A 17,120-nucleotide genomic window follows, 5' to 3' on the forward strand; every position below is an offset into this window, starting at 1 on the left:
GTAAGCAGACAGGCCTAAGCAGACAGCTCAGCTTAGGAGGCTAAGGGGAGGCTTGGGACTCCTCAGATTTCCCAGTCCCTAAACTGTGTATGTGTTCTTTCCTTACGCCTTGGGAGAGGGTGCCCCATGCTGGCGGAGAGACATGGCCATATCTGGGCATGCTCAGAGCTTTAGTTGCCAGAATGGCTGCTCTAGGACTTGGTGCCACAGCACATACATCCAGAGTGAATTCTGAAAAATAATGTCAATGCTAAGACCCATTAAGCTGTACAAAGCTGCAGAGGGAATGAACACGGAGGAAGTTGTGGAGGATAGATTTATGCTAATTATAGGTATTACAACCTTGTTTCCTTGATTGAAGCTAATGCATTTGAACACTAATTATCCAAATAATGTCAGACATTTTGGAACCCCAAGTATGTTGAGGGACAGGACTGCTGTATAGGATATCTTGGTCTCTAGGCCAGCTCTGTGCCCAGTTAAAGGCTCTACTTCCATCTCTAAAATCTGAGGTTTGGATCCTGGTTTTATGGTCTCTCTTAGATTTTACCTTCTATGGGACTAAGTTCTAGGGGTAATGAGAACTGAACCAGAGGACTGGTTTCTTTAGAATAGAAGGGAGACAGGTATAAGAATAAAGCCAATGTCCTCTCATTGTCCTCTCTATTATTGCTTTGTCCCGGCCCAGACTTGTTCAATATCCCAACTCCCTTTCCCCCTCCTGATGAAACAAGAGAACAACCTCCAGTTTTAAAATAGACTCTCCCCACAATATCTGGATCTACTTTAGTGACTGAAATTTGCTTTCTTCCCTTGCCTCTTCTTCCTCTTTGGGATACGTAGGTCAACTGGACAAAACTCAGCCTTGTGGGCATAAGAATTGCTGGGCAGACTTTCTTGATGTTTTCTCCATGATGGGAATTACCTGGGTTCTTCTGTCCATCTCAGTACTTCCAGACCTCTAAACTTCCTCGACTGTATTATACTTTATCCCAACATTCTGGTGGTGCTGTGGCTATCTGCACTACAGTCTGCAACTATAACAAATTGCAAAGTTCAGATGTTGATGTAACGTGGGGTCTGGTGTTCTGAGCCATGGAATCTGGCGTACAGATGACTTGGAAAGGACACAGTGATCAGGAAGTTGAGGTGTAAACAATGAGGTAGAAAACTTATTTTGGGCATCTCTGCATAGGGGCTTAGGAATGCTAGTCCCATCTTTGTTCATGGGGTCTTGGCAACCTGTGACTCACATGGTGGCTAGAATGCAGGACCAGAGGCAGGAAGCCTATGTTTTTAGTCCCTGCCATGTCCACTGATGGGAAATAAATGGACCTGAGTTTACCGTGTGTAATGTAGGCACTTTCTGTCTTTCTTTGTCATTATCTGGAAACTTCTCATCTCTTCGCAGGTGCTAGCCACACCAGTAGCATTGTTCTCTCTCACTTCATGGAAACTTGGTGGAGAGTTTGATGGATATTCTGTAGTTTCGTCTTCAGAAACATTGATGGTTTCACTGATCCTTTTTGCTGGATGGGGCTGGATTCTGGTTCAGCTATTCACTTACTTTGGTGATATTGACTTTATTGACTTTAGATCAGTATTCTTAACTCTCAATGTAGAAGGTCAGATTAGATGCATAGTTTTCCAACACATTTTTTTTTTAATAGCAGTAAAACCTTTTCTGCAGATGGCCCTTAGAAGATAGGTAGACAGATGATAGGTGGATGGATGATAGACAGATAGATAGATAGATAAATACACATGGCCTCAGCTGAAGTGAAAGAACAATGGGGCCATGGCCTTCTGCTCCCTTGGCCTGCTGCCGGTCATGGGGCTTTTGCAGCCCTTTGTAGGGGGCTTCCATGCCCCACAGGGCTGAGCACTGGGACCCCTTCAGTAGGCTCCCCTGTCAAGATTTAGGATAGATCTGACAGGTTCCAGCCACACGTAATAGTGGCGTGAAGAACAAGAATGGTAGCAGGAGGGGATTAATGAATGAATAGCTGCATTCGAACGAATAACTTCTTCTCTGTGGCTCATCAGTTGGCCACGTAAGTCCTTACACACAAACCGACTGAAGGAGGATGCTCGTTTGGTACATGCTGATTGTGGGACTCTGCGTTTGCACACCAGACTCTTAATGTTCTGCCTGGAAAGAAGAAGATCTTCTGAGACCTTGCAGCAGAGTGAGCTGCCAGGGATTATTAGCCTCCATTTTATGGATGAGCCTCAGAAAGGCTTGGAGATGGGTTGAAGACCCTAAGACTTCTGCACACAGCAAAGTCAGTGTTAGAGCCTCATGCCTGAGGATGAGGAATCCACTTTGAACATCCGCTGGACTTTGTCCATGCTGTTTATCTCCCCTTGTGCCGCGTCCCCTCGCCATTGAGAAGGTCTGTGTGGGGGACAGAATTCAATTCAATTCCCCGACTGTGTGTGAGGGTGAAGAGAAGGCAATCTGCGTTTCCAAGGAAATTAAAATTTCATAGGGAATATAAAGCAGGATGAAAATGTGCAACTCCCCCACAGGCTAGAGGGAAGAAAATCGTACGGAAGGGTTACCAATTTCAAAAGACCATTTAACCAGAGGGATGACTTGGATTTTATGGGGTGGGTGGGTAGTCAGTGGGCTCAATTTGAAGAAGGCGTTCCTGTCCAAAGGGTAAGCATAAGCCAAGGCGGGGAGGTGGCTTGGAGACAGGCAAACTAGCAGGGTGCTCTGGAACAGCCTGTCATCCAACGGGCCAACACTGCAGGTGCATGAAAGGTTCACAGAAGGAAATGTTTGCAAAGGGAGGATGGGGCCACTGTGGCTGGTCTAGAGAGGCCGACGGGCAGTCATGGAACATGCATCATCTGTTTGAGTGTAAGTGAGGCTGGGTGTGAGGATGAGTGGTCAGGCAGTGGCAGATAGCGTAGACTTCAGGAAATCAGGAGCCCCAAGGCACGAGGTGGCAAGGCCTTATGTCCTGAGGTAGCAGTCAAGTATGTCCTCAGCAGGGCCTGGAAAGGTCAACTGAAGGCCGGACCTGGGGCGCTCAAAGGCTCCTTGCCGTTTGCAATCACATCCTTAAAAAAGAGTTAACAGTAATATCGAGGGTCAGGATGGAGTTTTTACAGATGCATCTTTTAGGCCACCTAGCCCAGCGTGCATCCCTCGGGTGTTGTTAGCAACAGATGAACAAATGCTAAATTACTCCATTTTAAGGAAACGTCAAACTCAGAAGGAGCCTTAAATGTCATCTGTTGCACCCCTCTGGCCCCAGGCAGCTGGTTTGCTCACTCTGTTCTGGCGCCTCTCCTGGGATTCCACGGGTCCCCCCTTACTCCTTCCAGATGTGGTGAAGGGGAGTCACCCTCAGTGAGAGAGTGATATTTTTTCTTTCTAATGTGTAATACCCTTTAGAAGTGGGATGTTCTCATTTATGTCTAGCCAGAATTCTACCTGCTACAAGGTAAGTCTCTCATCCACTATGCTTAGTGGAGAGAAACACGGTTTATACTACAGAACAGACATTATAACCCTCAGAAAATGCTGAGCAGCTCCCTGAAACCAATATGGCCTTTTCATCGATCGCTGGGTGTGTTTTATTCATTGGGTGTGTCTTGATTGGCGAGGGATTTCGCCATCTTTTAGGTGGCCTAAAAGATGCATAGAATATGCCCTGCCAAAAAATAACATCCTTTTCCTGAGCACAGCTCCCCATGTTCTCTCCTAAACTTGGTTTCATCTCCTTGTAATTCTGAAATCTGGTGCGAGGTGCGGGACTGGTGCTGTCAGAGTCGGGCTTAACCTCCACCGGGACAGGTATGGGAACATAACGCAGGGAGGTGCCTCATCAGAAAGTTCTGAGCCCTTGAGGCCTGTTTACACTGGAGCTCCTCCTGGAGACAGGAGAGGCCCAGGCCTGCCAGGAGGGCTGGTGAGCCCAGGTGTGGCTTCCTTCCACTTCTTTCATCTTCTGTGGGGGATGGGCTAGCCTTGCCTTTATCACCTGACCCTGGCCTGTATTTTAACTGACCCTTTTTGGTTCCAGAAGTGTAAAAAGGCCTTCCCCCCCCCTTTTTATTCTGAGGCAAACTGAATACATAACATATAAAGATACATAAATTTCCATACAAATATCTTCTTTACCAGCTGTAATTAAGATATTTGCATGTAAAGAGAACAGTGTGTTCCCTTGACTTCCTCCTGGTAGGGAATTGTATTTTTCTCCTAATCCTCAAAACCCAAGACTTTGTGATCTGTTTAGTGTCTAACCAGGAGGAGGAGGGGGAAGAAGAGGAGGAAGAAAAGGAGGAAGAAGAAAAGGCAGAGGAGCGCATCAATATAGCGTCTGAAATTTAGAATTTTAAACACAGTCTTTACTAGTGGTTACTAGTTCTTGTTTTCGGAGCTAGCTCATTCCACAGGACAAAACTGAAGTGGGGGTAGGGGAGAGCCCAAGAGAAAGTGGGCTTTAGCATCTGCTAAATCTCGAGTCAAGTACACAGATATGCCTTTGAATCCTGAACTTCTGCTTATGAAGCTATGTGACCTTGGGAAATTTTCCTAAATTCTCGAAGCCTTGGATCCTCATCTGAAACAGAGAGGAAGAGAGAACAATTTCTTCTTTTAGGCAGATTAAATAAGATTATGTATGCAAATTGCCTGGTTCCTATGAGACACTCAATAGATGATAATTATTACTCTATGTAAGTGAATAAGGTAGAAATTATATATAAGAAATCTTGAATAATTTTGAATTACAAGCCAAGGTATTTCCCAGGATGGTCTTTGGTGCTGGATACTGAAATTGGAGGGGAGGAGAGTCTGGCGAGGAGTCCAGGAAACAAGAAACAAAGCCACTTACTCCATTGCGACTGGCTTAGACATTTGGGTTTGTCTCTTAGAAGTCCAGAAGGAAAGAGGAAGCATGTATTTGGTCAAGAGAAGAGCTTCCCATTGTAAAATTGGTAGGTCGAATTAGGAGCTAACTTTTGATAACTATAGACCATGAATTCTATGGTTGACAAAGGTCTTCAGAATTAGAGCCCATTCTCCAGGTCTCCTAAGTGTGTGCCATCCTCTGTTGCCCCAAGGGAAGATTTTGTGGTCATGTGCACCATGTGCACTAGTGCCTTGGGGATACAGACAATTATCTACAGAGAGATATAGATAAGATATGGATAGAGATATTAGATATATCTATATCTATATATAGATATAGATATATATACAAAGATATACATAAGGCTGGTTTAAGTCTAGCTATACAAAGATCTAGATATACAAAGATCAATATACAAAGATCTACATAAGGCTGGTTCAAGTCTAGCCCTGCTTTTTCTCTTAATTGTCATAAGCAGTAGCATGATCACTGCTCACTCTTATGCATAACATGAGATCATGGATAGACAAGAGCTGTTGAAATGTTGGCTTGGTTTTATCACTACTACCATCACCACTGTTACCACTAGTGCCACCAGTATAATCTGCTTAGTAAATTATCATGTACACTCTGGGAAAAAAAAAATAAAGAGCCAAGTGTATCAACGTCCCATCCCTGATTGGCAGAGGTGGTCAGTATGCCATCTCTCCCACTCTGCCAATCATCATGACAACCTTGGCTACCTTTTCCCCATTGAGTCGTGTTCTTTGGCCTCTACAGCTAAGATGGACCTTTGATTTGTGGTCCAGTTTGTTCTTGAAGTTGATCATTTTCTCATCCAGTGGTTGTCAACCCCCAGCCTCCCGATCTTTCTATTTCTTTATTTATTCATGTCCTTGAGTTATTTGGGTCCATGCATGTCCTGTAGTTCTACACACCCTAAATTTCCTTGAAAGCAAAGGAACCTACTGTTTTTATGATGCTGTTGAATAAAAGTGCTTAATTAAAAGTGCTTAATTAAAGTGCTAAATTAAATTATATATATATGTATATATATATATATATACATATATATATATATAATTCTATGTCAAATATTTATAATGGGTAAGGAATAATGGCCTAAGCATTTAATCCATTTTAAGTGGATGCTTGTTAGTCCCCCCTTGCCGTACACCAATAATCACTGTGTGGGGACTCTGGTTAGATAGTCTGGATCTGGATCTGCTTCCCCACCGAAGGGCCAAACATTTGCTTATCAGTGAAGATGCCTGAGGGAATGTCTCACATAATTAAAAGTCCTGTGAGACTGCAGTTAGCACCTGAAGAACAATCTATTAACAGGGGGCCAGATTATTCAAAGGCTATATGATCAAAGCATTCACTCCCAGTAAGTCAGTTTGTGTGGGAAGCTTTATCATACTGAGAAGGTTGCTTAAAGAAGAAGTCAGAGCAAGAAAGTCAGATGAGACAAATTATCAGTAGCATCCAGCTATGAAAGACTGATTCCTTGGCTTCCTAGTAGGTTCAGAAATACTGCAAGTCTTCTGCCCTAATCCATCCCACTCTCCTGACCGAAGCCAGAAGGGGACAAACATTTCCACCATCCAGTTCCATGTCTACTCCATTTCCAGGTCTCTATGACCAGCCAATACCCCTCCTCAAAGATGGCTTGGAAGCCACTCAATCTCTTTGACTCTTTGAGATGACCTTGGGCATATATTCTTGTTTTCATCCATTTCATGCTGATCTTAAAGAGACCATTGTATATTCTTCATTTCTAAATAGAGAGGAGTCCCTTTACTGTTAGAATCCCCAATGCTTTCCATGTTGCTTTTATACCTAAAGCAGGACTTACTGCTTGCAAATTGAATTGCCTTGATACCAAGTATTATATGCTGCAGGGATGGCTAGTAGACCTCAGGTACCAATTCTGATTGATAGTGGTTGCTCAGCATAGAATGAGCAAAGAAGTTGGTGGTTGTATCTAGAGTCAATAAAAAAGCATGTGGGATTAATTGGTGATGTCTACCATGGGTATAGGGAAGGGAATTAGTGGTACCTATGTGATATTGTCCCAGTCCTAGCATATCCTATCCCAATCTGTGCTCTCAATTCAAGGATTCTCCTGAACCCTTTAGTCATGCCCAAACCTTAGCTTCTCAGAGTTGGAGGGATCTAATAAGGTGTTAGTGTGAGTTTATTGAATACATCTGTGTTGAAGGATTGTGCACAGAGAGAGGACTTTGCCAGGTGGGCCTGAATTGGGTTTACATGTTCAAGTTCACATAGATGAGACTGGAATCCCAATTTCCTAATTTATCTTCTACTTGCATTTTCTCACTCTTCCTCTAAATGTTTTTGTTGGTAGTGGTGGGTTTTGTTTTTGTTTTTTAAGACCTTATGCTGTTCTTGGTAGATCTGCTTCCCCTCTGCCAAGATTTCCTTGTGGTCTAGATATAGCTTTTCCTCCCAGTTCTGTGCCACCTGCAACTTTTAGCAATGTACCAGCAATTACTTTCAGCATATTTTTAATTTTGGAGAATGTTGAATAACTCAAGAGGTTTGCTGCTGGAGTCTTGCTCCCAAGCAGTGTTGATCCAGTTATCAGCATTCTTGGAATATGGTCCCTCTATGGACTCTTCTTCACACACTGACCTCTTTGTTCATGAGTATTTTGTGAGAGTCCTTGTTAAATTCCTGGGTAAAATTTGGGTAACCAATCTATGCTGGCAAATTTGTGAAATTCCTGGCTAGAAATAAACTTGGAGATCATCTTGTCAAACCCACTTATTTAACAGATGGAGACATTGAACCGCAGAGAAAGAGAGAGCAGGTGTCTCTCAAGTTCATGCATCTGTTTAATGGTTGAGTCAAGGCAAGAATATTGGTGTCCCATCTCAGATCCAAGGCTTCTCTCTGATCATCATCAAAGTACTTGGAGGTCAGTTGGGCCAGGATTATTATTTCTACTTACAGGCCAGTGAACTGAGGTTCAGAAGATTAATTAGTATTCTTCAGATTACACAAAAAAATTGGGGCAGAGCAGTGTTAGGTTCAGTGCTCTGATTCATAGATAAGGTTTTTGAAGGAACATGAGGTCATTTTTTGAATAGAAGTTATAAATAGTGTACCAGTACAGTATGGTCTCTATGAGGTTAGGTAGACTTTAGAGTTAGAAATGTGAGCCTGTAATAGGCTAGTTCCATGATTTTTTTTCTAGTTGGGGTTGTGACAAAGATATTTATGGAAAAGGAGGCAAACACTGGGGGTTATTTAAAAAACAAGGAAAACTTAATTCAAGGAGTTTGGGAGTGTCTAGGGTGGTACTAAAACCAGCACCAGGAAGGTGATTTGGGCCAAGAGTAGTCCCAAAAACATAACACAGATTGAGTGAAACTGTAGAGTAGGGAAGAGATGCTGGGAGCAGGGAAGATGGTCATCAGAGATGAGGATGTTGAATGCTGTCCTAATACCTCTAAATATGTTGCAGTAAGTGATTTTTTTTTTTTTACATTTTTATTGTGAAAAATGTTTTCTCAAGAGCATCTATCAACACCTGCTTGTTCATAGTAGCTCAGAATTTCTGAAATGGAAGATTCCAGGCCTTATTTGTCCAATCCCATAACTCTGTATCTGATATATGGGAGCTATCTGCAAATGTCTGCTAAGTGAAATGCACAAGGAGGCAGGTACACCTCTTGGTGAATGACTGAACTGGGATGAAACTCCAGGGCACTGCAGTTTGGGACAATTAGAAATCACAAAACCAGCTTTTATCCCATTCAGAGATACTCCAGGGAATTGTCCTCCACCATTTTGGTCTGGTAAATGGGCTTTGCAGTGTGTTCCTTGAGCCACAGATGTGGCAGGACTGGAAAACTCTAGGGTGGTGAAGCTCAGTGCCCCAGGCACGTACCTGTATTATGTGAAAATGTAACAAACCCACCCAGTAAGATAGTGGGTTCTTCTTCCTCGGGGATTTTCCAGGAAATCCCGATGACCACATTTGAGAGATGTTATGGAGACACATGTGTTGATCATGAGGTTACAGTAGATGACCTCAAAGTTTGCTTTTTTCCCAATTCTGAGATCTTGAGTACCCTCCGTAATAGAAGGTGCTTAGGTAGGACAAAGCAGGAAAGTCATTTAAAGAGCCATTATTATGCACGTGCAAGGAACTGTGTCAAGTATATATTTCTGGGATGCTGTGAAATATTTCACCCTTCATATTGACAAATTCACACGTGTGCTTTCTTTCTCACTTCCCATACGCCTCACCATCTGTCACCTGCCCTCTCTAGCCCACTGTTCTCTCTGACTGTGTCCTGCTCTGAAATCCTGAAGCTACTCTCCCTTCTTACTGCTTGAAAACCCATCTCTTCTACATTAAAGAAAAAAAATCTTCATTTGACCTTTCTGCCCCTTCCAACTCTCTTCAACTACTAAAATAGGTCATCTTATCTTCTGTCTTAATTTTTGGGCTTCTGATCTCACCACTTCATTGACTCTAGATTTTGGGGGTCACTAATTATCTCATCTTGGAAAAATTCAAATGCCTTTCCTCTAAGAACTCTAATCTTTTTCTGAACTATCTGTTGAATGACATTATTAATAGCTGCCCCATTCTTTCTCTACCCTCTGCTCCCTCGCTGCTTAGCATTCTTGTTCAGTGCCCTCATGACGCCAGGCTTCACAATGGACTCCCCGTTCCAGCCATGCTTTACCTCGTCCATTGGTTTCTCTTCTTCTGTGTTCTGGTCCTGCTATTTTGGACATCTACTTTGGGAAACCTCAGATTTACATTTTTAGCCTCCACCTCTTCTCTCTTTGATTGCTTAAGCTTTTAGCCTCCCATGGAGAATTCTCTGGTGATTCAAACTTGCCTTGTTGGAGGTAAAAGTCACCATGGCCACCTCCTGCTTCTCAAAGAACCCATTGGCATCAGTGAAAACCCTCTTGGGACGTTTCCCAAAGTTGAGTCATTTTGGAATCTGCCTCTTCATCACTTGTACTTGACTCCTTACCTGTTCCTGCTCTGTCTTTACTCCAGGGTCACCTTTCCTTTGTGTGTTGGCAGGAACTGCCCTGGTACACTCCCTGACCAGACCAATTCTTGGATCAATGCATGCACCTTCAGACTCAGAGTCATCCTACCCATGCTCCATGAACCTTCTATCATCCCAGCTGCTGCTTTAAGAGATTTGAGTGAATCCTCATTTCCCAAAGTGGCAAATTTCTTACCCTGGCCTCCAGGGCCCTCAGGCACCTGCCATGTTGTTTCTTGACTGCTCCCACAAGAAAACCCTTCTGTTCCATCCCAGCCAGTCTACCCGCCATTCCTCAGTGGCACTCACTCATTTCCAATGTTGCCTGAGACCTTCTGTATACATTCCCTAGGGCTGCTGTAACAAAATACCACAGACTGGGTGGCTTAAACAATAGAAACTTATTTCCTCACAGTTCTGGAGGCTGGAGGTCTGAGACCAAAGTATCCACATGGTTGGTATCTTCTCAGGGTTCTCTCCTTGACTTGTAGATGCTATCTTCTCCCCATGTCTTTACATCCTTTACCTTCTGTGAACATCTATGTCCAAATCCTCCATTCTTGTGAGGACACCTGTCACATTGGATTAGGACCCACCCTCATGACCTTGTTTTACCTTAATTACGTTTCTGACTTTGAAGTACTAGGACTTAAGCATAATGAATTCTGGGGGGGACACTGTTCAGCCCATAACATCTTCTTCTCTCGACTTACCTCCTGTTCTTTCATTTCTCTTTCTACTTTCTATTCCTCACCATCATCAAAACCTAGTGGTCCCATTTCACTTGCTCATTGGATGGTCTCCCCAGAATCATCCTATTGGTTTACGCACCAAAATGCGATGCTTCATGAACATGCTTCTTTGTTGGGTCCTTCTGATGTTTCTCTGCCTCTGGCTTGACTGAGAGCAGGGGCTAGGTCTCTTGTCTTTTGAACAAGAAGCACTTGAGAAATGCTTTTGCTAAGTCACTGAATGTCCCTTCTCAAAAGCCACCTAATGTACCCACTTCTCAAGAGGCCTTTCAAGGGGAATGAGTTTTTCCCAAGTGGTAATGGAGAACATACACACTGATTCTGTTGACAGCAAGGAGGAAGGCTGAGGATCCACCCAGATGACATCCAACTAGCTCACCTCCTTTCCAAACCAGACAGGTGGGAAAGAGCATCTGGGAAGGAAGCCCTGAAAGTAGCGGTGAATTCAGTGATTTTTCTGCTGGAGATAGGAACGACCAATATTCCCTCAGAAACTTTGGAGAAGTGCTATGTCTTGGAATTAAGGAGGTGAAAATTCTGGATAAAACCCACTTCTTTCAGAGTGGTAGTTGGCTGGGAGGCTCATCTTGTTGGAAGTAGAATTGAGCCCTTGGTGGGAAGCCAGTTGGATCTTGGTAGAAAACCAGAAGGAAGACAGCAGGGCACCATGTATTAAGAGTGGTGTGATGGTGTGCCTGCTGAGCTGTGGGTTGCCTCTCTGGGTGGACCCCTGAGTGAGGACCATGGAGCTGAGTTGATGCTGTCAGCCTTTCCCCTCACTGGTGTGAGAGGCGTTTGGAGGCTGTGGCCAGGAGAGACTTGCCGTTCACTTAAAGATATACCCATTCCTTCTCCTCCCTTCTTTCATCCTTCCATGCTTTCTTCCTCTGCCTTCATCCTCTCTTCTCTCTTCCCCTACCCTGCTCTCTCCTCCATTCACTGTCAGGAAGGGCCATGCCAGAAGGGCCCGATCAGCGTGTCATGGCAGCGCCAGAGGCTAGCAGCACCAGCAGCTTCCACAGTGAGTCTGGATTTTGTTTCTGGGGCCAGGGGGCTGGGCAGGGCAGTCCACACCCAGACGGACAGCTTGCAGACTTTGGAGAGGAACTTCCATGGGCCAGGGCTGCTTCCCTCCTCTCCTTCCCTGCCTCCCAGCAGAGGGACATCATTTCACTTCCATGGAAGTTTCCTGCCAAAGCCATCGATGTGCTTGGGATGTCTCATGGGGAGGAAGCATGGTGGGGGTGGGAGGGGCCATAGTCTGCTAAAATTAGGTGCACATCTGGGAGAAACGCCGGAGTTCAAATGGCTGCCAAGGATTCTGTCCAAGCCTGCGTGTGTGGTGGAGGCTGGAGGCTCTGCATGGACAGTGGTTTGGCTGCTTTCTTGCATTTCAGGAAGTGTGACCTTGAGTTTTGCGCACATGTTGGGTGCCTACACTCCCTTTAAGGAACTGAGAATGCCACATAGGCTCAAGGATCTGCAGAACCAGAGGTCTCCCTATTGACCTTAGATGAAGCTTGTCTAAGAAATTGAATGTTTAGGGTAGTTATTACAGAGCCCCATGACTGAGTCATCTCTCTGAAGATCGGGGGGAAAGTTTTTACCATCCCCATGTTAATTTCTGTTGTAGTTTTGGGCATGGAGACGGACATAACGTGGAATCAGTCAAAGTTCCATCTGTCTTGCCTTAATCATCAGACTGAACTGGATGGCTTCCTTCCACTTTTTGCCTAGGAGCTGTTCCCTTTGTTTGGGGAATGGTCCATTTGGGAAAATAGAACCACACAATTTACCTATCCAGCCTTAAAAATCTTACCCAGTCCAGGAGCCCACACGTCCATCTAGAAATGTTTTCCCACAGGCCAGATGCTGTTTCCAAATATTGATGGGGTGTGATGTAGTTCATTTTGAAGTGAAAAACCTCCAGTCTCTAATATGTGATATTATCCTGAGGCTGCAGTCTTATGGGCAGGTGCATGGGGATACTTTTCCAATTTCATTCATTTCTCCTGTGATATGGCTAGGGAGGTAAATTAAGCATAGCTTCCCAAGGTCTAGCAGGATCACGTTTTTATAGGTATCTCCTCTTGACACTGTTACTAATAATGGCATTAGAGTTTAGGATTTTTCAACACTAACAGCTGTGTAGAATTAGAGTTTATCAGAATGAACATGTTTGCCAGCCTTGTGAGAATTTTTAGAGGAGGACCATTATACAAGATTAATCAATCTCTTCTCATGCTTTTAAACATCCTATGTATTTCACTCACCTCAGGGTAAAACTCTTGGTTTGAGGAGTTGACTGGTTTAATTTAAGTATCAAGCTGGTCAAATTTATTAATTAAATTGAACAACTACTTATTATTAATCAACTCTGTATATTTGATTGTCTAAACTTGGACACCCCTGAGACTGAAAAAAGGAAACTATTAATAATTAAATCGATACCACAGACATAAACTGTTACCTTCCCTGGTAAATTGGGACACCCATGTATCGTGAGCTAGGGGATACAAGTGTGATTGAAATAGGCAAAAATCTCTGCCCTTAATAAGGGAAATAGAAAATAAAGTAGAATAGACAGTATGTAAGAGAATAGTAGATCCTTAGGAAAAAAATAAAACACAGAAGGAAAAAAGAAGTGCTTGGTGGTAGTAGTGGTTGTGGTGATGGTTGTGTGTGTGTGTGTGTGTATCTATCTGTGTGTGTGAGTGTGTGTGTGTGTGTGTGTGTGTGCATGCACACAAGTTTAGACAGGGAGGTCAAAGCAGTTGAGTTGCCTAAAAATATAATGTATTTTAGTTTATTTAGTTGATTTAATTTAGCAAGGAGGGCTCCCAGGACTTGGATAAAATTTTTCTGAAACAAGTCAGATTTAGACATTCTGAATCCAAAGCAAGGAACACTCACAAACCTCGGAATGACAGAAATAGAGAAGGGAGAATCAGGTGGCCGTGGTGTTGGAAGCCTACCTTGTCTGCTCAACAGTTAGATTTCCCCTCTGACTGACACAATGGAGAGACTTTGAGAAAGTGAGTGAGCCTGTGGCCCTCTTTACTTGGGAGAGCATCTTATAGAAAGCCCCTCAGTCTCTGACTTGCCCTGGCCATCCAGGACATCTTCAGGGCCTTTCTTCTTCCATCTGGTGTCCTCGGGGTTGGTCAGGGATGGCGGCTTAACTTTGCTGAACACCTACACTTGGAGTAGGTGAATTTATTTAATCCATACTGTTCCCATGAAGAGGTTATCATAGAGCCATTTTAGTGAGGAGAACACTGACATTTAAACCCAACACTGGAAAACCGTGGAGCTGGGATTGAAGCCAAGGTAGCTCTGAATCTAAAATCCTGCCTTAAGCAGTTAGTCTTAGCATTCACCCAAAGAGACCCATTAGCAGGAAATGGGAGAAAGAAAGGAGAGGTAGGACTTCCTAGGGTACCCGCAAGGTCCCGCGAATGGGCTTCTTTGCATGGCTGGATCAGGAGCAATAGATATTGTTGGGGTGGTTGTCGATGTCTTTGCTGATGGTGCATGAATGAACGGCAACTTCTCCTGCTTGTCCGTGCGTCATTGTCATCAGGAATGGGGACAGGCATGGAAAACTTGGGGGGCATGAGAGCAAGTCTCCCTGTTGTGGCATCCATCCCAGGCAGAGGTGGAAGTGGACTTCAGTGTGTCAGTGTTTCTGGGTTTCACGCACGTTGGAAGGAGGGACGGTGCATGGGTCTGTGGGTAGATAATAGGGGTGGGGAGAATGCATGTGGAGGTCTGAAGCTGGATAAAGGTTTTCTGACAGAGGTCTGAGTCAAGAGTTGAGTTTGAAGAGAATCCTAAATTTCCTGCCTGCCTTTGTGAATGGAATCCACAGAATGACCACATCCAGTCTTGGGACTGCTATTAGCAAGAAGCAGGATGTCTCTGGACCATATCTTATGGTTATACTTAACATCCATCTCACCGCATAACCTTGTATTTATGTGTAATGAACATTTATATACTTCCCAGAAAAAAAAAATAGGTAGCATCTCATTTTATGCAGAAGCTCCTGGTAAAGCAATATGGCAAGCGAGCCATCATTTATATGCACCCAAGAGAGCTGCTATAGCAAAGTGAGGAATTATTTTGAGATGTCAATAACCCTCTCCGGTTTGCCTTTTATGCTAAAGGAGAGAGCATTTCCACTTACGACACTCTTATTTTCTTGGACTTCTGTAACATATTTATCCAAAGATTTCAATGAACGTCAAGGCTGTGTCTCTTTCAGTGTCACGGTATGTGTCATACAGGTAGAGAGAAGTTATTACTCTGTCATTTACCAAGGGTTTTCTTCATCATCACAATGTCAGTGTCACTTAGGTATATACTCCAGGCATATGAATGTCTCTCACTGTGGTCTTCCAACTACTGGATTATGACTACTCCATCAAGTCCTGGTTCTTTACTGCTTATGGACTGTTGTCTAGTTTCCCTCCATCATTTTGCTACTCAGGGCTAGGGAGCAAAGCATCCTTCATCTGCCTCCATGGGGAACTCTCCTCTGACTTATCCCACTGAGTCTTTTGCCTTTCTGACAAAAAAACAAATGGGCAAGTAAACTACCTTTTCTTCTAAGATGTTAACTCATCTCAGCATCATTTGGCTTCTCTATTCTACCCCCGTGCCCTGTGGAGTGCCAGCTGGGAACAGGGGTAAGGATTGGAAAAGTCTGGTTCTATTTCGAGCTGACAAGGATATCCCTCCTTTCCCTGGTTCCAGAAGGCTCACCCTACTATTCACACATCCAGGGTCTGTCAGAATTCTAGGAAGTGTGTAGGTGCAGCTGGAAGGACAGGGCCCAGGCCTTCGACAGAAGTCTGTGAGAGCACATAGTCACAAGTGTGCCCCAGTCCAGAGACCTACTTAGAAACCTGGTTAGGGACACACCCTTTTGCACCAGAAGCCCAGGGGTATATGTCTCTCCCCAAATGGGCCCAGTTGTACTGAGGAACCCGAGAACATTTATGCGTCTCTGCCTGCCCAGGCCATACAATGGGTACTTTGGGTGAGGGTTTTCACCCCTCTCTGTGCGGTGGTGTGCTTCAGCTGCTGCTGAGGGCATGGTTTGGGACAGGGTGCAGCAGAGTGTCTTTGAGCCGGCGAGTATTCTAACACACGCTAGGACTTTGATAGTTTCACAGCCCTAATGGTGAAGACTGTGATTTTCTACCTTCTGTTGCTTCCCGAGCCTTGAAGTTCATGATGGTTATGATGGCCTCTTGGCCAGAGAGCCCAATACCTTGTCCTGTGGAAGATGCCTTTTAATTATGCAGTACCTCATGTCCTTATAGGTTCAGGGACATCAGCTGGTGTTCCCAGAGCTAGTCCTTTGAGTTCTCAGCTGGAGATTTATCCAGAGCTAGGAACTCTGCCCTTTGAATGGTAATTAATCTTCAAACTCATAGCTCCCTTAACATTTTGCTCTCTGATGATCTGAAAATAGAGGTCTCCTCTCAGAGCAACCTCCCAGAACTGCAAGACAGAAGTTTCCTGGAATGGGGTTGAGCCCAGGTCTTCCGGTGAAGGGGCTGAGGGATTCACAGGGATGGGGACAGTGAAGGGAGGGGCATTGTTCCAGATGTGCCATCCAGGACGGCTCATTAGGAAGGCCCCTATCATCTTTGTGATGGGATTCTGTACTCCTCGCTCTGGGTTTTAGCTTCAAAGTTGGTCAAGTCTGTTTGCTCCTGCAATTCTTTTGGGACAAATGACTCATGAGAAACCCATCGACAGGACCTCCTGTGTGGGGATGCTGGAGGGGATTAGCTCACATGAGTTCCGCTATCTCTGTTGGCCGCGTCAGCTGGGTCTCTCTTGAGCATTAGCTGGTTCCTCTGATTTTTGTGGCCTCCTCCCATACTGGCACTTGCGGCTAGCCCTAATGGAAAGTAGATGTCTAATGTAACCTCCAGCCTAATGCTCTGGGCTAAAGAAGCCTGTGTGTGGGCGGATGCTGCCATGCAAGGAAAGCTTTCAGTACAAGTGCTGGTCTCTGAGCCCCATGTTTGTAGGCTGTGTCCCTGTAATGCTTTATGGCTGGTGAAGCCCGGGTATGTGGTGCCACCATACAGGGTGGGAAAGGAGAAAAGGTCATTCTGCGGATGAGAGAGGGCATGTTGCAGTGGGCAGTTGGTTTCTATCCAGGCCTCTGGGATCTCTCTCGAGTCTTTCTTCTTAGGTTCATTTCTAGAAATAGACATTTTATTCCTAGGGATAGAAACTAAATTGAGAGTCGAATTTTCCAGCGTTCTATCAAGATTCTTTCAGCTGCAAGTGATAGAAACCTAATCCAATCCATCGTAAGCAAAAAGGCAATGTATTGTGTCCATAATCATAGAATCCAGATTTAAGACTTATTTCTGGTGTGGCCTAATTTTAAGACCGGACTAAATCCCCAGGCTTGCCAT

At 44.4% G+C, this 17,120-nt stretch overlaps 1 protein-coding gene across 3 annotated transcripts in view; it reads left to right on the forward strand.

The window, feature by feature from the left end:
• Positions 1-17,120, forward strand: part of NTRK3 (neurotrophic receptor tyrosine kinase 3) — a 380,449-nt gene that overhangs the window by 324,936 nt on the left and 38,393 nt on the right. The window contains exon 16 of one of the 3 annotated variants that reach the window (XM_045067153.1): positions 11,621-11,695. The exons of the other annotated variants lie outside the window; for them this stretch is intronic. Within the exon in view, the coding sequence (XP_044923088.1) occupies positions 11,621-11,695 (75 nt within the window). The remainder of the gene's footprint in view (positions 1-11,620; positions 11,696-17,120) is intronic. 3 annotated transcript variants of the gene reach the window in all.

Source organism: Mustela putorius, unplaced genomic scaffold (assembly GCF_011764305.1).
Source record: "Mustela putorius furo isolate JIRA1106 unplaced genomic scaffold, ASM1176430v1.1 tig00003875_pilon_pilon_pilon, whole genome shotgun sequence".
Taxonomy (NCBI): Eukaryota; Metazoa; Chordata; class Mammalia; order Carnivora; family Mustelidae; genus Mustela; species Mustela putorius.